The 22731-nt window shown below is 36.0% G+C and overlaps 1 protein-coding gene across 1 annotated transcript; it reads right to left on the bottom strand.

Annotated features, from left to right (window-relative positions):
• Window positions 1–285: 285 nt before the first annotated feature.
• Pfas (phosphoribosylformylglycinamidine synthase) lies at window positions 286–20865 on the bottom strand. The gene is made up of 20 exons (XM_089636722.1): window positions 20627–20865; window positions 18329–18614; window positions 17934–18247; window positions 14315–14451; window positions 13958–14070; window positions 13234–13487; window positions 12727–12987; window positions 11637–11852; window positions 7823–8014; window positions 7367–7519; window positions 6921–7069; window positions 6477–6680; window positions 5064–5259; window positions 4248–4377; window positions 4007–4122; window positions 3398–3796; window positions 3213–3317; window positions 2975–3121; window positions 2654–2879; window positions 286–880 (listed from the first exon to the last, which is right to left on the bottom strand). The coding sequence occupies exons 2-20, from the start codon at window positions 18604–18606 to the stop codon at window positions 457–459; spliced, it is 4014 nt and encodes a 1337-aa protein (XP_089492848.1). The 5' UTR covers window positions 18607–18614; window positions 20627–20865; the 3' UTR covers window positions 286–456.
• Between the last annotated feature and the right edge of the window lie 1866 nt (window positions 20866–22731).

Raw genomic sequence — 22731 nt, 5'->3', positions numbered from 1 at the left:
CTGTTGAATGTTGAACTAATTTCGAGACTTATATGTAATACTGAAAAGAGCCGTCAGAAGTCAGACGTGAAATAACTGGACAATCCTAAACCATGTAGCGTAAATATGAGATGAAATGAGTAAACATGAGATAAAAACAAACTAGTTTAGAAATAATTATGTAGATAGGAGGATTTTTGGTGATAGGATAAATAAAAGATGAACTTAATTATTATTCCTCTATCATTTCTTGTTCACCTACTATGTATGTATTTTTGTTGTGGGACTTGAAGTAAAACAAAAATGTCAAGCTTTAATAAAATATTTATTCAACAATACTTTATAACTTACATTAGTAATCATTATTCTTTTAAAAAAACATAGATAAAGTTATATCAAAATTTGGAATGAGATTGAAACTTATATTACTTTTTACCCCTTCGACAATTAATGTAGTGAAAAATATTATTTATAATATTATTTGTTTTTATTAGCCCAAATATAGGCATTATAGAACATTCTTTGCCATGGTGAGGAACCTTTCTTATTGGGCTTATCCGTTTCCATGGCATACGGCCATTGCCAATTCTGGGTGCACCTTTCTGGATGAGGCATCATGGCAAAGTGCCTGCCGTCCTTGGAACATAATGCAGCCACACCGACTGGACTGCCATTGGGATTCATTGGGTATGCTTCTGTTGGTTTCCCACTATCATCAACGTACTGGACACAAACTTGGCCATTTTCCTTCAGCTTTTGTAGAGTTTTGTTGTCTTTGAAGGTGAAGCGACCTTCGCCGTGCGCAACCCAAACCCCGAGGCGAGCAGTTTCCATTCCGGAGAGCCAAACTGTGGAGCCCATTCCCTTCGAGACTGACACGCAAGACCAGCGGCATTCAAACCTGTAAGAAAACATTCATTTCAGTAAAAAAAGTCACACAGTGATGTAGTTCTGTCTATTATTTCACCATTACAATATATATATGTGTACGTAATCAGTTCCACTAAGCATCATCAATTGAATAATGGTCCAATCCCTCAACAACTGACAATATGTGGCTAATTTGTATGCTCCTATAGAAAACAGAAACTGGGCAACTCTGGACAGTGGCAATTCAACACACTCTTGAAAAGTGATACAAAGTCATAAAAACTAGAAGTAAGTTAGGTTTATAAGCCTTTTTTCTTCTTCACTTTTAATGACTTTATATCACTTTCCAAAAGTTGTTTGAATTGCTACTGTCCTGAGTTGCCATTGAACCTGGAAAACATGATAAAAAAAATAAAAGAAATATGTATACTAAAGGGGTTTTCTAAGGCATTTCTGAACGCTAATACGAGGGTGGGTCAATAAGTCTTTAGAAAAAAGCATTAAAACAGTTTGTATTTTTGTATTTTTTTTTTATTTCTCAACATAATCTCCTTGGAGCTCAATACACTTGGTTAGACGTTTCTCAATTTTTTTTAAACCGTCAGAAAAATAAGTTTTCGGAAGGTCCTCAAAATAAGCGTTTGTCCGATCGATGACTTCTTCATTTGAAAAAAAACGTTGTCCACTTAGCCATTTTTTTAAGTTTGGGAAAAGGAAAAAGTCACTGGGGGCTAAATCTGGCGAATACGGTGGGTGGTCGACCAATTCGAACTTCAATTCTTCAATTTTAGCTATTGATCGTAAACATGTGTGAACACGGGCATTGTCCTGATGAAAGAGGATTTTTTTCCTGTTTAAATGAAGCCGTTTTTCTTCAATTTTGTTTTTTAGCTGGTCCAATAAAGATGCATAATAATCCCCTGTTATTGTTTTTCCTTTTTCCAAATAGTCAACGAAAATAATTCCACGTGCATCCCAAAATACAGTAGCCATAACCTTACCAGCTGATTTTACGGTTTTCGCCTTCTTTGGACATGGTTCGCCTTTCGCAATCCACTGCTTTGACTGTTCTTTCGTCTCGGGAGTATAGTGGTTTATCCATGTTTCATCTACAGTCACAAAGCGACGAAAAAATTCATCCGGATTGCGTTGCATGAGCGACAACAGGGCTTTAGAGGCCACCACCCTATTGCGTTTATTGTCGACTGTGAGCAAACGCGGCACCCATCTTGCAGAAATTTTTTTCATGCCCAATTTGTCATGTAAAATAGAAATGACGCTACCTTTTGAGATCCCTGTAACCTCAATTATCTCACTCAACTTTAATCTTCGGTCACTTAACACCATATCGTGGATTTTATTGATCATTTCTGGTGTAGTCACCTCTACAGGACGTCCTGAGCGTGGTTCATCCTTTGTTGATGTACGACCACGTTTAAATTCATTTTACCAGTTATAAATAGTTGCAAGTGAAGGAGCAGATGTGCCGTGAACTAAATCCAACTCATTTTTTATTTCCTTTGCTGTTGACCCTTTTATATTAAAATGTTTAATAACAGCTCTAAACTCAATTTTCTCCATTTTTGTAAACAAGCAAATTTTTTTTTTTTAAATGTACGAGAAACACACAACAACCCGACCAATCTGCTTGAAACTTCGCAGCATACTGAATCGGTAGTGCCGCTGCATGAAAACAAACCGCTTACAGTACTAGTCGCGCCACCTGTCGGCTTTTCTAAGGACTTATTGACCAACCCTCGTAATAAGCTATGCCTAATAGTGTACAGAAAACGAAAAAAAATACCTTTCAGATTTGTTATGATCGAGGAATATTTGTGGTGTTTTGTTGTCATCTTCTGCAGCCGTGTCGTGTGCATCGATCCAACCCAACAGCGCCATCAGCTGGCAGCCATTGCAGACTCCCAGAGTGAAGGTGTTCTTACGAGTGTGAGCAAAGTTGTTGAACTGCGCACTCAGTTTAGAATTGAAAAGAATGCTGGCCGCCCATCCTTTGGCTGAACCCAGAGTGTCTGAAATATACAATTATTTATGTACCATAACTTTAAATATAACTTCATATAGCATATTCATTTTAAAAATGATATATTAAAAATTTTATTATTACCAGCATAACTAAATCCTCCAGGGAATACAATTCCTTGGAACCTGTCCAAAGTAATTGATTCATTCAGCAAATCAAACATTGTTATGTCATAGACTTCAAATTGTGCCTTCATCAATGTTGCAATCATCTCACGGTCTCCATTGGAGCCTGTAGAAAAGATGAACATATTTTATTACTAAAATATAAAAAAGATTATTGTTAATCAAGTTAATTTAATCATTAATAAGTGATTACATACCTTCTTCTCTTATCACAGCTACTCTGATGGGGGAAGTAGATTTTTGGAATACAATCTCAGGCTCAAATGTGATATCATACAAGGGTCCTGTTCTGAATTCCAAACCTAAAAAAATAATTCAACAATGAAAAATGTGAAAATTATTTTTAAATATTTCTGATACATAAAAAATTGATAAGTTTTACCTTTCCATTCTTCATTGACGCATTCAGTATTAGCCTGCAGTAAGTCAAGTTGGTAGCTGGTTTCCTCCCATAGCTTGAGGAGCTGATAGAGTTGGCAGTTGAGAACCTCCTGGGCATTGTATGTAATACGTATTTGGGATTTCATCCCCTCACCGGATGTGTATCCAATATTGTAGCACTGCATGTTCACTGCTGAATACATCTCGACGCAATACGAAACGTTGGCGGGACTGACTTCTAATATTAGTCCAAGTTCCTCATTGAACAGTGCTTCGATGCATCCTACTTTAGAGAAATTCATGGTGATTTGAAGTCCTCGCAAACCGGCAAACGCCATTTCAAGGAGGCAAGTTATAAAACCTCCATCGCTGATGTCGTGTCCGGACAAAATCCTTCCTTCTGCAAAAACGAATTTACAAATCATTTAAAAAATGGCTTAAGTACCTTTATAAATATTTACTGGGTATTCCCGTGCAATGCTTCTGCAATCTTGAAGTATTAACTTCAAGCTTTGTATTCGAGTTTGAACAAAAAAAATTACTGTCCATCTATCTTATTATTTCATTAAAAATTAAAGACAATTTTTAAAGCAATATGTATCATCATTACCTTTCAGAAGGGTTTGAGTGATGTTAAAAACATTCTTGAGTGATTCTGGTTGATCCACGTCAGGAGGACTATTTCCCTGTTGCTTGAAACACTGGGCCAAAGCTGTTCCGCCCAATCTAAAATGAACAAAATTAAAAAAATATACATATATGTATATATAATTGTAACTTTTTCGTACCATCATAACTTTTACGCTGAACTTTATTACTACCAATATGTAATTGCTAACAATGTTACATACCTATATTTACCGGGTGTAATTGGTACCCAAAGTAAGGCAGATCCTTCTTTCCTCAAGTACGGTTCTACTTTAACAGTAATATCCGGACACGGGGCATAAGTTGATACAACCAGTGTACCAGGGGAATTTACTGAAACAAAATAATTCTATTATAATAATTATTGTTCATGGACAAAGATTTCTTTATGAATGTATGAAAGCATCAAGCACGAGATTAAAAAAGAAAAATAATTTTATTGCTAGAAAATATGACAATTTTACAAAAAATCTTCTTTGTCATTTAGGGCAAAAACTGTGCGTATTTATTGGCATAACCTGACTTTTAAAGGCCACAATTTTTCAATGTTTTTTCTACAATGTCATTGCACATAGAATTTGTCACACAAGAACTAAAATTTGTAGAGTTTTAAATTTTTTATTTTAGGACAATACTTATTTGAATGCAAATTTTTGTTAATTTTTTGGAGAATTCCATGTTAGTAAAATTTCATTTTTCATTTTTAAAATTTCAACTTTTTATCTAAAATGACCAGTACAAAAAAAAAACTTTCTCAACGAGGATGAACAACATCACTGAAACTGGATAGGATAATATTATATATACAATACAAATGTGTAGCCATAAACCCCAAAATTTATATGTACATAGTAACCACAGACCTTTTCATAAAGTATAACTTTATAAAAATGAAGCAGAATGTGATAAAAGAATAGGTTCGGTTTTTCTTCACTTTAATCACTTTTCTTCAATGTCCGTTTTGTCATGGAATGGTTGAAAAGAGAGTTAGTAAATTTCATGATATGATGCACAATCACCTTTCTTCGTCCCCACTTTCGCCGCCATAGACAGAGAATCCTTGCCTCCATCCACGGCCACCCCCAGCTGCTCCATGAGGGTGCACATGGCCCGGCACGCCACGGCCAGGGTGCCCCCTTCCTCTCCGCTCTTGCCCGCCCACATCCAGTTGCCGGAACATTTCACGTCGCGTAACTCCGATATTCCGGCAAACACCTGATTAAAAATTGTACTTACAAATGGAGTGACTAATGTGGTGTAAATAGAGGTATCTCCGCAAATATGATTTAAGATTTTCACAGCCAAAAGTATTTTTGTTATTTGTTTTTGGGGTGTTATGCTGTGTTGCGCTAACTCCTTCTTTAGCCAACGTTTCGGACAGCATTGCAGTGTCCATCATCAGGGAAGATGTGTTATTTGAGGTTGTGGTGAAATGTGAGCTTATGTATGAGGATGTTTTTTTTTTTTTTTTTTTATAGTGAATACCTTACAAGAGTCCCAACTGCTCCCGTCTGGAGCCAGTGAGACTATGGCATCCCCAATTGGGGGATGTTGTGAGGCTGAAGGTAAGTGGGGAAGGGAAAGAGGAAGGTGAGGAAGTACCTGGCTATTCAGATCTAGTCACTAAACACGGCTAAAGCCATTTGGAGCAACGTTTCAATTCTGAATGGTGGTCTTATACCAGGGCGATACTGGTAGTATCTTCCACTCTGGAACGTGCCGCAAATATACTATATATTATTTTAATTAATTAATTGTGAAATAACACAAATTAATCAAATAAAATTTATTTGCGCACGCCGGGTTCGAACCCGCGACCTTCGGAATGGCAGTCCAATGCGTTACCACTGGACTATGCCGGCCGTCATGATACCGTGATACCGTGTTGCCAGCTCCAACCCTATGAGCTAACATTAACGTATCATTTTTTTATTTAAAGTGGTTTTCTTCGTTTAGCTTTGGTGTAGCCGTCAATTACTGGATACCAAGAACTATTGAAGGAGAACTATTGAACCTATTGAACGTTGGCTAAAGAAGGAGTTAGCGCAACACGGCATAACACCCCAAAAACAAATAACAAAAAAGTATCTCCGCAACATCAATGTTTTATGAGTAATCAGGTTTATAAAGCTATACCGCTGATGGCTATTTCCTCTCAAACTTTCTCATAAACGAAGCACATGACCAAAGGGGAACATAAAACAGTATTTTTTTGCTGTACATAGATAAACATAGACATTTTTGTGTTGTGTGGACATCATCAATTAACTTAACTATGAAGGTAAGATTAGATTAAAGACAAATATAGCTAACCCAGCCTAATTGGTTTCACCAATTTTATTGTAGGTTTGGAAGGTCATTGTCAATTTTCAATTATGGAAATGAAGGTTTATTTCACCCACCAAAAACAATTTGATTTATAAATAGGTTACCAGGTTAGTCAGGGCTTCCCCGACAGTCATCCTGGCCCCCACGTCCGGCTGCAGCAGCCCCTTGAGCGACTGGGTGCCGATGGAGGTGGCGGCCCCCACCGTGTCCCCATGGGACAGGGCGATGATGGCGTAGTCCGCCAGGGGGGTGTGCAGGGGCCCCACACACTGCTGCTGGGCCACCAGACCCGTCACGCACCTGTCCACCTGGAATACAAGGCAAATCATTCAGTCATAGAGTATAAAATCAATCACTTTTTCTTCTTCCACTTTAGTCGACTCCTCAATACTGAGGTTTGTAAAACCCACTACAATTTCCATCGTATATTATGCTACTTATAAACAAGCCAAATTTCATCACACCGAGCCACGAATTGTGAGAAAGGAACGAAGCAACCGCCAAAGGACCCTTAGATGTCAGGACAATTTTTTTTTAATAATGCTTACCTTAGTTGTTAGGTATCTCTTACTACCAACTGATACCAAGCGTAAAACTCTTCCCAGTGCTTCCAGGACACTCAGCGAAGAAGGCAGCACCACAGGACTACCCACCACGGCTTTACTAGATAGATTGAAGATTTTTCTGGGCATATTACCTAATGAGAACAAATAACTATGAGAAGCCAGGTTTAACTTCAATCCACAATATAATGTATGAACAAATAAGTATAAATATACTTACCAGACTATTTTAGATGGATTATTAATTAATAACATCAACATTCCTCATCGCTCACAATGAATACACAGCCAATACTGATAAAATTAGGCAATTAACATAAATTTTGTGAGCGACCAATTTAGCCAGCTTAAATTTGAGTGAGGAATGTTGTATACAGCGAGGATATGTAATGGCTGATACACCGGGCCATATACCGATTGAGAAAAATTACCTAAAACAGCTTCCAAATTAAGATCGAATGGTAGGTTTTTGTTTGTATCCAAATCCTTTGCATTTTCCATAGAACCTTCCACTAACTTCACATGTCCATCACTGGTTACCTCTCCAACAAAAGAAACTGGACACCTTTCTCGACTGCAAATGTCTGAAATAATAATTACATATCCACACACATATTAGTTAGAATTCTAGAGAAAGACATTTAGCAAGTGTAATTAGATGATGGGCTAAAATGGGATTGAATAAGAAGCTCAACATCCAGTGGGCCGCCACAGACAAAGTTGGGAGAGTCAACCCAGGAGGCAGTGCAGGGTGCAGGAAGAGACTGGGGTTGCTCCATAAGGAGGACGCTGAAGTAGGACAGGACAGGACAGAGATTCTAGGCAATGGGCCCACAACCCCAGCAGGACAAGGGTAAGAAGATGAGATGAAGGGTTATGTTTAATACCTTCTAGTAGTTTGCGTTGTCCCTTATCGCAAAGGAGGGCATTGTTCTCCTGGTACTCTGCCCCCCATAGCTCCATTACTGAGATGGTTGGATCCCCCAGTTGGAATTCTTTGGTATATATCAGAGCTCCCTCTGGTTCAACCAACTCCTTCAACACATTTCCATTACCGCCAGCTCCTTGATCGTGTATTGCTGAAATATCAATTTTAAAATGAGACATGGATATCTTTTAAGAATTTTGATTTAGAAGGTTTTTTTTTCTTTAAAATTAAACTACATCACACACCCAATATTTTTATATGAATACTGCCTAAGAGTTCCAACTATCCGGAGCTAGTGGGACTATGGCATCTGCAGAGGTAGTTGCGAGGCTGAAGGATAGGTTAGGTTAGGTTAGGTTACTGGAAAAAGGTAATACTATTTCATAGGTATTTTAATTATAAACCTTGCCGCTAGATCAGGTAACAGTTGCATTGTCAATATGGCTGATAGGTGGAACCAATATACATATGTAGAGATTTTAAAGCTCCTCTCTCTCTCCATTCAGCCTTCAGGGCCTAAGTTTACCCTTCGTAATAATATTCCAGTAGAAATACCATTGGTCAGTAATATACAGTTAAACTCTCTTAACAATTTTTCCAACAGAGCAGCCAAAAAACTTCGTAAGTGGGATACAAATATGGCAATTTTTTAAGTGAAGTTTAGTGTAGCAAACAATCTGGAGCCGCCACTGTGTAACTCGCCTAATCTGCTTATACAAAAGTTGTACATTTAATGACTGTTGAAAAGGGGTTCATTTTCAGGTACCTATGTTTAGACAATAGTTTCGGTTTATGATGGTTTTACTGTCCAACTTCTAAAACCTCTTAAATGGAATGCAGACAATAATAACAAAGTGATAAATTTTATGACTTTTGGAAAAAAAAAACATTTTCAGGTATATTTCGCCACTAGTTTTTGTTCCTGATGGATTCACCTCGGAACTTTTAAAACTTCTTTGGAGGGAAGCAGTTTTAGCTAAAACTACTTATGTGGGAGAAAAAAAATTTAAGTGTTTTGGAATTTTTGGAATTTGGAGAAAATAAAAATTTAATTTTTTTTTAAATTTTTGGAATTTTAAGGGACCGAAAAACGAAACATCTTAAGCGTGAAAACCTTTTATGTTAGGGAACTTCTTAAGAGTGGGTTATAAGGCAGAATGGTGATTTGCTGGAAAACGGCTTAATACTACCTTTCGTATGTCATTCTCAGACTTCATATTTTTTGTTACCAAACAAAAATTGACCATTGAAACATTGATACACCATACAACACATTTTTAAAACTTCGATCTATAATTATCGCATTAATAATGATTTTACACAATATTTTTAATTTAAAATATGTATATTAATACACACATCTGTAGAAGTACGGCTTCTTATTATCGTTATGATATCTGTGGATATTAACAATTAAATAAATACTTCATCTTGCACCAAATTTTCAACACATTTCACAATTTTTTACTTATTCCGGGAGAGGAGCCCCCGTTGACGGTGGTGAAACTAAACGCTCCGTGTTTGACGGCATATATATTTCGAAAATGCCATTAAAATGTTTCATTAACCTTTTGAACGCGTTAATTTGCTCCGTTTTATCTATACCCGTACGCGGTACATATTTTCAAATACCTATGCATGCAATTAAATGTCAAATTATAGCCTTCTGGCATGATTTATTGGACTATATAGACAGAACAGATTATTCTCCACAATATGAAAACAAATCCTCGTGTGTCAACACTCTTAGATGTTTATAAAAACAAAAACATAAAATTTCACACAAAGACGTACCGTATCTTTTGAATGTGGTCCCGCCATTCACTCGGCGTCATAAATAAACCACTCTCGGTGTGTGTGTACTTAGGCCACTGTGTTTATAGACACAAGTGGGACACCATGATCACTTATCATTCTTAGTTATGAAAAATTGTGAATGACAAACTAGTACTAACGCCATCCGTTGACAAAAATGTAAACTAAAGGACTAAAAGGCGCGAAGAGGCGCACTTGGTTATCGATCTTTTTTTATGAAATACAATTTTATTTTTGAGAAATTCTTGTAGATGTCAGCATCGTGATAGTTCTACAAATGTCCAAGTGAGCAAGAAATACATTTATGACGAAAGAGAGCGGGAATATCGGTCGTCAAAGTTGCCGTATCAACTGTTGATACAGCCGCGTGTGAGTATAGACTTTTTGCCGTAACAACAGTTGATACGGCCGCGTGCAAAGAGTTAATGGGTCTAAAAGTAGAATACCGACTCATTTGAAGCATTGCAATAATCTAAGGAAGCTACAAAAACAGTACCTACTCACAAATTTTCTTTTTTCATGTAAATTTGTCGCATTGTATTTTTTCAACTGTCATATTCTTTGAAACGCTTAAAATACCACATTCAATGTGCGTTCCTGTTCCGAACAGATAGCACGAACGTCATGATTGTTGACTGGCACACTCATTTTGCAAGTGTGTGTGAGAATTCATTGTCTTTACGTGCTCTGACTAAGTTGGGAGAGTGAACGTTTTCATATGGCGTGTTTGGTAATAAAACCAAAAATTACTGTCTCACGACGGATCGTTGGTTTGGTTAAATCGGCAATTTTAAGCGATAACAAGTCAAGTTAGTCACTGTTTCGACCTTACACGGTAAGAGGTATTAATATAAGGAGTGAACAAGTTTATTACCGTTTCTTATCTTTAGATTAAACAGACAAAAAAAAACTTTTTAAGAAAATTAACAATAATATCGCCTTTCTGCGTATAAACACGTAACCATTCACACGTTGTCAAATCTATGTGTGTGTTGTGTTGTAAAGTTCCAAATAATAATATTATTTTTCTCTTTGTAGATCAATACATGATTTATCCATAGCAGCCAGAAAAAATACTCCAAACAAGGTATGCTTCAACGAATGCATAAAAAAAGATTATTGTTTAGTTGTACTAAATAACACAGAATAATTTAACAAATATACAAATAAAAAAATAAACTTTCTTTTATTTCTCGAGGTCAATATTATTAATGATGTTATTGATACGTATAGATATTCTATCAAATATAAAATTTTGAAATTTACCAAAATATCCACCTTCGATTTTCTCGAAAACAAAAGCTCAAATAAAAAGTCATAACCCAAAATTGACTTTAAATGAAAGGTAGATTCATTCACAAGTTATACCGTTTATACCACGAGTTTCCGAACACCGTGTAAAACAAACTTTCTTTGTATCGGAAATGTTCCTCAAATGCGATTCGTAAAGCCAAAAGCCGTTCAAATCTAATTAGATTTGACAACAGCAAGTGAATGATGAAACATTTATAAAAAATGTCAAATTAAATGTTTTATCAAAATAGTAGGTTCTGCAATCAAGTCATACCTTTTTACTAAGTTGTTTGTTTTACTTAATATTTCTGATTTCCGATTGCGTACGTTCATTGCTGTGCGACACGATGAACGCGCATTTGACATTGTATTTTCACAAGTTCACTAATGTACAATTACCGCCCTCTAGCGACAAAAAAATGAAGACATTTTGAGAAAATTCGCTGGCATATAACAAGCGCTTATGCGAGTTTCACTGTAATAGAAATTATTTATTTTCATTCAAAAAGATTTTAATTAGGTGAATAAACGACAACTGTTTGAAAAGTGATTTCAATTGAATCACCCTGAGTAACATTTGAAGTCACATCATTAGAAGTATTCGAAGAAGCCGAAATTTCTTCAGTTATTTTAGGAAAACTGAAATAAGTTTTTGAAGAACGTACACAGTATGGGGTTAGGTTTGGCCTCCAGGCACGCCCTAACGGCCCGGTTGAGACGGTTGCCCATCTCGGCATCTCCTCGCTGCACAGCCCCGAAGTCCAGCGCCGCACTACGTGCCTCCTCACCATCATTGCCGCCTTGCACGGCCACCGAGGACGCAGCCCCGCCGCCCACACCGATCCGGTACACGGGGCCACCAATCTTCACCACCAAGTTACCTGGAACAAATGGACACATATTGAAACCTTACCTACATTTTTTTAATTCACTACACAAATAAAATAAAACCTTTTTTAAAGAAAGACACACATTTCTGGGTTACAAATAACCTGACAAATTCGGCTTCCTCCGACAACTATCATCATAAGTAGAAATTGTTGCGTGAGGAATGATGGAGGACTTAACTAGCAGAAGATTGAACCCACAAAGCCTGGGTAGGAATTCAACGCATTTATCCACTCGTCTACTAATCGGTCGAATCTAAATAATTATTGGCTACTACTAACACAAATTTATTTGTATTATTTCAATTAATGCTAGACAAAGTTAGTTTTCTGGTGAAAATATTAGTTTCAATTAATTTTGAAGTAACGGATACTTTAAAGTAACATATCAGTAGCGGTGAAATTCAATACCAGTTAATTGAGAATTAAGCTTTGAATATCGTGGATTGATTTTGAAGATTGGTCTTATTGGATTCATAAAAATTTGGGTTCAATGTGCCCCTCTGTTTTATGTGAGTCCCAACTGCTCTCCACTGTCGGCAGCCAGTGGGACTATGGCATCCATCAAACATCAAATGTATATTTCTTTGGTAACCGGGTAACTCAGGACAGTGGCAATTCAACACACTATTCATAAGTCATAAAAGGTGAGGTTATGTTAGGTCAGGTTTATAGGACTTTGTTTTTCTTCACTTTTAATAATTTTATATGACTTTCCAAAAGTGTGTTGAATTTCCACTGTCCTGAGTTGCCGTGCAACTATAATATACTGGTCCCAGCGAGAGATTGTATGTGAGAAAGAAGAGGGCAATCATCGAAGACTTGTATATGAATTCTCGCCGGGACTGCTATATATTATTACACTCACCAGGCAAAGGTTTCTCTTTATTGATCATATCAGCCGGCATATAACCGATGCCTCCACTAAACATAATAGGTTTAACAAACTCCTCTCTGGAGTTTTCCACATTTATAATCCCGTAAGATTGAACGAATCCAGTAATAACAGGTTCTCCAAATTTATTGCCATAGTCTGATGCACCGTTACTGGCCTCAATAATTATCTCCAAGGGGGAAGCAAAATTTTCAGGGTATTCCCAATCGCTTTCTTCCCAAGGTAAATTGTAACCTGTAAAAAAACATATTGATCAGATATTGCAACAGATATAATATGCATATTGTAAACCACCGCTCAGCAAATCAGCCGACATCCACCGTGCGCGGCTTCATTTTAGACAATTTTATTTATCATCGAGAGAGATATACTTATCGACTAAATTATCAGCTCAAGTGAGCTGTGCTGTGGAGCTTCTGAATATAAATATACAATATTTATTTTCTACCATAAGAAAAAAAGATCAGTTAAAAATGTTACCAGGAATATTGAGGTTTCCCACGCAATATCCCACAGTCCCAGCCACCGTGTGCCCCCCGCGCCCCACGGCCTGCACGTCGCGCAGACGTCCTCCGGTGCCCGTGGTGGCCCCACTGAACGGGGCCACAGCCGTGGGCATGTTATGCGTCTCGGCCGTGAAGATTATGTCCGACTTCACCTCCTCCGATACCATCACTGAGGGACCGCTGACATTTGACGGGGCGATCTTATAGTGGCTAAAACCCTTGATAGCACTGGAAAACGGTAAATACCAATAGTATAAAAAATTATCAATTTATTTTTCAACCACTTTTGAAAAATCTGTATTAGCAAACAAATTTGAGGCAATCCAACAGACAAAATAATGATTGCCACACATTTGAAATACCTGAAGGTGGCTCATTTTTCAATCAACATTTTTTTTAAGACAAACATTCTTAGTTTACAAATAACCTGATAATATTTGAATTCCTCCTGGTACTATTGTTATAAGTGAAAAATATTGCTTATGCAATGATGGAGTACTTAGCCAGGCAGGGGATTTAACTCATGATGCCTGGAAGCATTCGAACAATTAACCTATCAGCCAAATGAAATAAACACTATATGTATGATTGTTAAATTTGATTAAAAGTTTTAAATGGACGGGAGTTGAGACATTTCCTCAAAGGGTTGTATAATAGAAGTCATTAAACCCATATGTAATGTTATTGAGATTGCGTACCTGCTGTTATCGCCGAATTTGATAACATTATTGTCATTGGAAGAATTCTGCGTGTTCATGATCATGTCGATTAAAGATTCCTCATACTCTTTGCCATCAACAATGAGCTTACCCTACATAGAAACAACATTATTGTAAAGTAATTGAATGTCAAGTTATTTGTGTGGGTTGTGTTATTCATATTGGATAAGGTTGTGGCATTCACATTACGTCATATTACTTAGTGAACTATTACTATAATAATCTTACAGGGCAACTAAAATTTAGATAATTTAATTGTGAGATAATGGTGTAATATAAGATATTTAAAACATATATTTTTAGTACAATAATACACTGAAGGCAAAGTTGTGATACCTTAAAGAACCAATGGCGGGAATGTTCACTGTTACTTTGCGCAAGGTCAAAGCATTCCACACTGGTGGGGTTTCTTTTGAGCTTATTTAGGAACAAATCGGTGTAAAAATCAATATCCCATTCATCAAACGCTAAACCTATAAAAACAGTTAACCATAACAAACAATAAAACAACACAAATCTAGCATAGCAACCGTTTCTGGAAACTAGTTTTTTTTTTTAAAACAAAAAAAAAGTAAATAAAATGCAATCAGAAAAAATAATATGTTGATCGAGGTGGCTATATGCCAGTATGCCAAGCAATCCAGATTATTTTTATCTATAAAATGTACACTTATGAAACCAGAGGTTCTGACAGCAAGAAAAATTCATGAAATTTTTATTAATTATTTTATATTATAATTAAACAAAAAAGTGAGGTGGCAATAATGTATATAATGTACTAGCTGACGTGTGGCCGGCGTTGCTGGGGGTTAACATACACCATCAATTCCGTAGTACATTATTTTGATGTATCTCGTGAGGTTTAGCCAGTGTTAGCAATGTAGTGCCGAAAATATATTTACACGACTTGATTATAAAACATAGACTTTTCTCTACTTTCTAAATATATAATATGCATGTATCATATATGTAAACCTTCCGGAAAAAATTTCTAAATGATAGTGATAACTTCAAAATCAAAATCCGTTGCGTAGTTTAGAAGAACTAAGCGCACAAACAGATAGACGCGGATAGCAACTTTATTTTATACTATTTACAGATTTGTCTAGTAAAATTTGTGTTTTTCTTTCATTATCAGAAATTTTAGTTCCATGTTTAGACGAAAAAACGTAAACGATTTTAAAAAATTAATAATCCAAAAATTTTGTATTTATTTTAAAGAATACAATTTTAAAGCATATTTCATCTTTCAACCTTTAAAAAACAGTTTTTTAGTTTTTGGATATGTTCAGAAATATCCCATTTATTTGGATGTTATCGAGAAGCAGAAATAAACACAAATTCTCCGACTTTCTGACAGCATCTTTGAGATATATCTTCAATATACCAGAGGCCTGAAGGGTTGAATGGTAGTAAGTTGTGGTGCCATCTAGTAGAACAAAAACTAACTGGATGGATAATATAACGTTAGCGGTCAACTATTAATAGGATTGCCAAGCCTAATCTACCGAGGAACAGATATCAGAAACTTTAAATAGCCCAGATGTAATAAATTGTTGGATTAAATTTCGATAATTTTCAAAAAATATTGACACAATTTTAACTTGCTTTTTAATATTTTTGTGTTGCGATTTATTTGCATTATTAGCAGCTAGCGGCTCGTCTACAGAGGTATTTTGGTCAATGACCTGCCAAAATAAGCTGCAATAGTATTAATTAAAAAAGGATTTAACAAACTACGCGATTATTAATTTATTTTTAATATTCGTACGGTAATAGCGAGTTCCAGTGCCATCTAGCGTCCAAATGAGAAGCTACTGTATGTACCTAGCGTGAGTCACATCAAGTTTTGTCCACGAGCTATCTCCTTTCTTTCTCTTTCCTATACAGACAAAGGACTAAACACTCTCATGTCTGACGTATGCTTAGTATCAAACAAAATTTATTTTAAAGGGATTTTCGGACATGACCGCGGTGAGATAGAGATAGCTACGGCCTAAGATTATTAAGGTATTAGAGGGAGATGTGAAAAAATGTCAGTAGTAAGTTTTTTGTGTTATGAATGATAGCCATCTCGAACTTGAACTGTTGATCATCTTGCGAAATTGTCTATCCATTGTTGACGTAATTTGCATGGAATAATTTAAAATGTCAAATTCTGTGGATATCATATCGAAAGAATTCGCAAACAACTCATTGAATCATGACAAACGAATTCAAATAAAATGACAAGAGGTTAAAAACAAAACATTATCATTTTATAAAATGAACGTTTAGGTACTTTTTTTTTTTTTGTTTATTGCAGAAACAAACAGTACATAATTACATAGATGACAATAGTTACAAAATTATAAAAGTTAGTACAATAATTGGTACCAATGACATGTCGCTGACATATATGCATATGAGGTATATTATACATTTTACGGTTAAGTTACATTTTTAAGTTAAGTGTGCTGGGGAAGGAGAGAGGTGTGTGTGAGTGTTTGTGTGTGTGTGTACGTGTGCATGTGTGTCTGTGTGTGGTTGTATGTGTTATGTGGGCGAATTCAGTGTGCTAAAAAAGTTTTTCTTAAATAGAGGGAGAGAATCAAAAAATATAATATATAAATAATCAACGCAACCTCGGGCGTTCCTCAGGGTTCTCACCTTGGTCCGCTTTTCTTTAACATATACTTAAACGACATAGGCTCATGTTTCCAACACTCAAAATTTTTAATGTTTGCAGATGATATGAAAATTTATAAAACGGTCATCTCTCTATCGGACTGTAGAGAGCTACAAAGTGACTTAGACAGGCTCTGCAACTATTGCACAGCTAATTATTTGGACCTCAATGTTTCAAAATGCCACACCATGTCCTTCACCAGAAACAAGCATATAATTAACTTTCCCTATTCACTCCGCGATGAACCCGTGATCTCAAAAAGCGAATGTAAGGACCTTGGAGTCTACGTAGACAGTAAACTTATATTTAATACGCACATTTCTTCAATCACTACCAGATCTTACAAAATGTTAGGTTTCGTACTGCGTCTGAGTAAATTATTTAAAAATCCACGTACGCTAGTAATGCTTTATTCCTCACTAGTCAGAAGTACACTGGAATATGCATCGCCTGTCTGGAATCCCAAATACACTTACTATGTCAATAATATAGAGCGCATACAAAATAAATTCATTAAGTACCTAGGTTATAAATACAACAATAATTATATCTGCACTCTCCAATCCCTGAAATCCAGGCGAACGGTAGCTGACATGACATTTCTCCATAAAATAATACACAACGAAATAGACTGCTCAGAACTTCTATCCCAAATAAATTTTAACACCCGATCTAAAAGAACTCGACACACCAACCTTTTTTACACAACTAGTAATAATACAAACGCTGCAGCCAATTCCCCTATTTCTCGCATCCTTCAAACATTCAACTCAATTCATTGTTTTTTTTTTTGTATTTTAACTTTTGCATTCATTGTTTATTTTTAAGTCTACTTATAAACAATGGACTGAGTTTGGAGTTAATACAAATTAAAATGAAAACTTTTCATAGGAAAAGATCTTTAAAAGAAAATAAAACATTAATATGTGTAAATAAATAATCTTAAATTAAACAATATTATACTACCGGCTTCAGAATATGTGGGTACCGTCAAATTAATTACATACATTGTCGTTTTTATAATATTCATTACGCATTAGCAATATGCAACTTTTCATATTCATTTTTTTTTTATTTACGTTCCACTTCTACACCCCTGGAACCGCCTCTGATTATTAGGCGTATCCATTACCTACATTGTTCTTAAAGATTGCGCTATTCCAACAGATTTAATAATTACTAGCGAAAACATAAAAAATAACACATAGCCACCTCGATAGAAAAATAATTATTAAAACATTCAACAAAAAAATGTTTGAAGCTGGTAAAACATAAAAAGGTACTAACCCAACTTCTTATTAACTTCCTTTAGAGCACTCCTTCCTTGTTCAAGAATTGGCACAAGGAACCAAGGTTCCAAGAGTTTGGGGAGACCTTCTTCAAAGGTTGCAACGGGCAAGTTCTCTTTGGTATAAACACACTGGGTCATGCGATCGTGGAGAACACCAGCTAGCTTTTCAGTCAACTCTGATGTAAAAGATTGTTCTGCTTGCAAAGTTATTTGATAACGCTTTGATACTTCTACCCTTACGATATCTTTCAAACCAACATTCTGACATATCTGCACAGAGTTACTTGAGTCGGCAGTAGAGAAATTGAACCTAAAAAAAGAATGATTACCTGAAATTACAGAATCCTGAAAAAGCTGTTATTATGCATCGCTTATATTTCAACATATGTACCTTGGTCCACACTCAATCAAGCCTTGATTGTTTTGGGACTGGTTTAAAATGGACTGATATGTAAAATTTCCCGGATGCAGCGGTGATGTTAGTAGCCATGTGAGAGCATCTATTTGTTGACTGCTCAAACTATCACAGCCACTCTTCAGTTCAACGTGGTAACATAATTCTGTTTCCAGAACTTCAACACTCTGATGGATGTTTTTCAATTTGTCTAGAATCTCCTTGCTCTTGTGATCACTAAATGCTGGAGATGTATAGTACCGTAAGATGGTCATCTTGTACCCTGAAAGAAATTCCATAAAATAATGGAGGGAAAGGGTATTAACTTATGGTGTCCTAAGACAGTCTTTCAAAGTGTTTAGCGGCGGTCAACCTTACTAAGTTTTTACATCTAACGGGTCTGGCTACCTTTTAAATACAGATTTTATACGAAGGCCATCCAGAAAGTAAGCTTACAGGGGCTCCAGAGGCCGGGGGAAATTTTTTGTTTCGAAGTTGGCGCATCTGGCATGTCACGTGCCCCCGCCACCTCCCTTCCGTGCGAAATTCACGCGGTCATCCGTTTTTCGACTTTACAGGAGGGAGAAACTTTTCAGGACCCTATCGTAACGGGGGATGCGACGTGGGTGACACCCCAGAATCCCAAAGACAATCACTTCAGTGGCATCATTCATCTTTCCCAGCCACCAAAAAGTTCAAGACGACCCATTCAGCCGGAAAAGTCATGGCATCTGTTTTTTGGGATCGTATGGGGTTTTTTGGAGGATTTTATGCCTAAAGGGATTACCATTAATGCAGACGCTTACTGCAATACTCTTAAAAAACTCAGAAGAGCCATTCAGAAGCAGAGAAGGGAAATGCTAACCCGGGGAGTCAGCCTCCTGCATGACAACGCCACATCGATCGGATGGGATATTGTCTCTCACGGTCGAAGAAGCTGTGAAGACGGAGGTCTATGACACTGGCATACAAAAGCTGGTGACTTGACTACAGAAATAACTTGATCTCGATGGCGATTAAGTTGAAAAATAGTTTAATATATTTGTGAGGTATCCTGTGAATTTCAATTAAATACAAGCATTTTTCGATCCTGTTATAACCTTACTTTCTGGATGACCCTCGTATTAATGACATACTTTTTTACATCCATTGCTTCAATCTAACTAATGCCAGGAATTCAGATAAGAAAAAGTTTTGAGTTTTACAATATTTTGACTGGTCCATATAAAAGTGCGCTAACTCAAAAAAGTCCATATTTTTAATTTGTTTACTATTGTGTTACTGATATAAAATCTAAAAATTATGTTGATAATTCTATTTTGTCATTTCGTTATCAATATTATGTATTGCTAAAGTTGGAAGGTCACCTCTAAACTCTCCTGAACATTTGGTTAGCTAGAGTGGGAAGGAGTTGGTTTATGGGAATAGGAGAAAGTTTGATAAAAGTATATGGATGTAAATTCTCAAATACAATCTCTAGTAGATGAGCATCAACGAATATTCAACTCGACACTTGTGATAAAACTAAAGGAGAAAATGACAACACCAAGACTTATGAACAGAAAAGTTCCATTGTTTGGAGTTAGGATACATACAATAATATTATTGGAATCCAATTTGAATAACATTGATAAATTGCGTAAGGATAATGTGTGAAAGATCATTTAAGTAGAACACATATAAATTAAAGATCAACTTGTTATCAACTCGGGTCAAACAAATCGAATGCATGAAGCATACATCCAAGGTAATCATATGAAATAATTGCTCCAACTCTGATTAGTTACAACCATAAACTCGATGGTGATTTTTCAATAAATTTTATTATTCGGTTATCAACAACCGAATCAGTTGCTATCTATCTTAAATGGTATTACTTATAATATTTTTACTAGTTAATGCCCTTGGAATTTTAACAATATGGTACCACATCATCGTAGAAAAATAAAATCTATTGACAGATTTTGATTAAAAAAAATAGTAATGTTCCGTGAAATTAAATGGATTTTTTGTTACCAGTAAAAGAAGAGAATGCAATGACATTGTATTGTTTTTTTTTAAGTTGTAGCATCATTAAATAATTAGACATTGATTTTTTAGTTATAAAAGTGAAATAGATAACATGGAATCCTGTGGGTATTTTTTAACTTATACTAATAAGACGAAAACATGATAATATCCTATTACTAAAGTTACACAATAATAAGAAAAATAATACATTCAGTTGGGATTATTGTGCAAGTGTATAAAAATATGAACTACAATCCTAACACAATATTATTATAAAATACGTACCTATTCGGTAAAGGGTATATGTAAGTTTAAAACTGAAGCAAATTGAAAACAAAATTAAAACAAACTGCTGGGAGCCGTCTATGAATTCATGAATTGCGACACTGTGAACTGCTGTGAACTAAACCTGACTAAACCCAAATAATAATAATAATAAATGAATAATTGGCCAAATCCGTAGCTGTCAAACCACTCGCTCCGGATCCAGATTAATTTCCACGCGGTAAAATCAAAAATCATAGACAACATAGAAACTCCGATTGTCTAATTTTAGAAATGCACTATTGTTTCTTCCGTTTCATGCTTTAGCTAGTTTAGTCTTCAGGGTTTAGTTCATAGCAAAACCAGGACTGCCAATTCGAGGGGAATTCTCCAAATTGCTGGGAATTTCTAAGATTTTTCAAGAAAGGGATATTTTCACAAACTAGGAATACCGTTAAAAATGTGAGGAAGATTTAATGTTTTTTTTTCTGATTCTGATAAGTGTACTGAAAACGAGTAATATTCATATTTTCCTTCACAATTTTAGATTTGAAAAATTGCACATTATGAAACCGTTCCAACATTTTACAGGCCACAACGTCATAGGCATGACATAGAAGTCGCCACTGGTTGGTAAAACGGCTGTCACCAACGGTACCCGGCGTGACGTCAAATCGAAAATGGCTCATTTTAAGTCGTTATAGAAAATTTATTCGTCAACTTAAAAAAAAAACCTTCATAATCGTATTTTTTCTAGAATAAAAAATAGGGCATTTTGCCGGGAGAACCATTTTATTGTGAAAATGCGGGATTCTGGTCATTTGTTGAGTATCGAACCGTACAAAAATTTTGCTTACAATAATTGTGAGAATGTAATATAATGTCATTATCTTTCGCAGCAAATTTTCAAAATTATTTTTTTTAAGGCTTGAACGAAAGAGAAAATCCGAAAATCAATATATAATATTTAAAAAATGCTTGTTTCAACGCTATTTTGTTTAATTTTGGAGGTAAAGGATCTTGTGGGGAATTTGAACATCTGTTATGGGTATTTATAACATATACATTGGCAACCCTGTTTAGAACTCGGAACTCGGAAAATAGAATTATTGTCTCTGGTATATTAGAGGTGGGTCCTATGAGTAATTTTCGTTACTGGGTACAATGAGTACACGTACAAAGAAATATCTGGTAAAAATACCGGTGACAAAATACTCAAAAGTATTTAATACCGACCTGAGGATTGATTAAGAAAAAGTAGTTTCTAAACTAAACGCACACATAAATTCTGCCCACATTTTCCTCACAAATTTTCTACATAAACTTGATTCCCCCAATAATTATTCAAATCCATGGGGGGGAGGGGTTGTTACAGAATTTCTGTGAAACCTAATTCCCCACAAAATTTTTCAGATGTATAATTCCCCACAAAGGGTGGCTACGAAACATTTAAGTAGCTGTTACAAATACCTATCAAAAATACCTCGTTAAAGTAAATATTAAAAATACCCATCAAAAATACCTATCAAAAATTCTAAGGCTGCCTTTAGACTGCCTTTACACTACTTGTAAGTTTTTTTCCTGTAAGTTGCTCACGTAATCGGATTACGACAAATTTACCAATGTAAACGACACCATAAGTCGCTTACCGTAATTTATACCAAGTAACAGAAGTTTTTCTTACGTAAGTTTTTGACAGGTCTAATCGCTCACACGGAAATTTACGGCTCTCTCACAGCTTATCAAAATCACAGATTGATAAGTTGAGACGCTTACAGTAAGTTTTGACGTCACTGTCGGGATGGAAAAACAGAAATCTGCAACACCGACATTAAGATTCGGTCTTTCTGCCCAATTTCTGCAGTTGCTCCTCGGGACTTGTTTACTTGTTTCCGTGAACGGCTTTATGAAATAATACAGGGAGTCGCTATATGCACAGCGACTAGTCGACAGGGGGCGTGGCCAACATATCCGAGCATACCCGAGCTGTTCCGAGTTGCGGAAAAGGATCGGATCGGTATTTGTCTAGTCTCATTGGGATCACAGAAGGTAGGAACGCTGAGACGATAGACGTGGCCTCTACTCTCAACACACTTTTGGGCAAGTTAGTTCCTATAGAATCAGTA

This window comes from Hesperophylax consimilis, chromosome 1 (assembly GCF_061612785.1).
Source record: "Hesperophylax consimilis isolate HC1 chromosome 1, BYU_Hcon_1.0, whole genome shotgun sequence".
In the NCBI taxonomy this organism is placed as follows: Eukaryota; Metazoa; Arthropoda; class Insecta; order Trichoptera; family Limnephilidae; genus Hesperophylax; species Hesperophylax consimilis.
The sequence above is the reverse complement of the archived record's forward strand: the minus strand, read 5'-3'. Positions and strand labels throughout refer to the sequence as shown.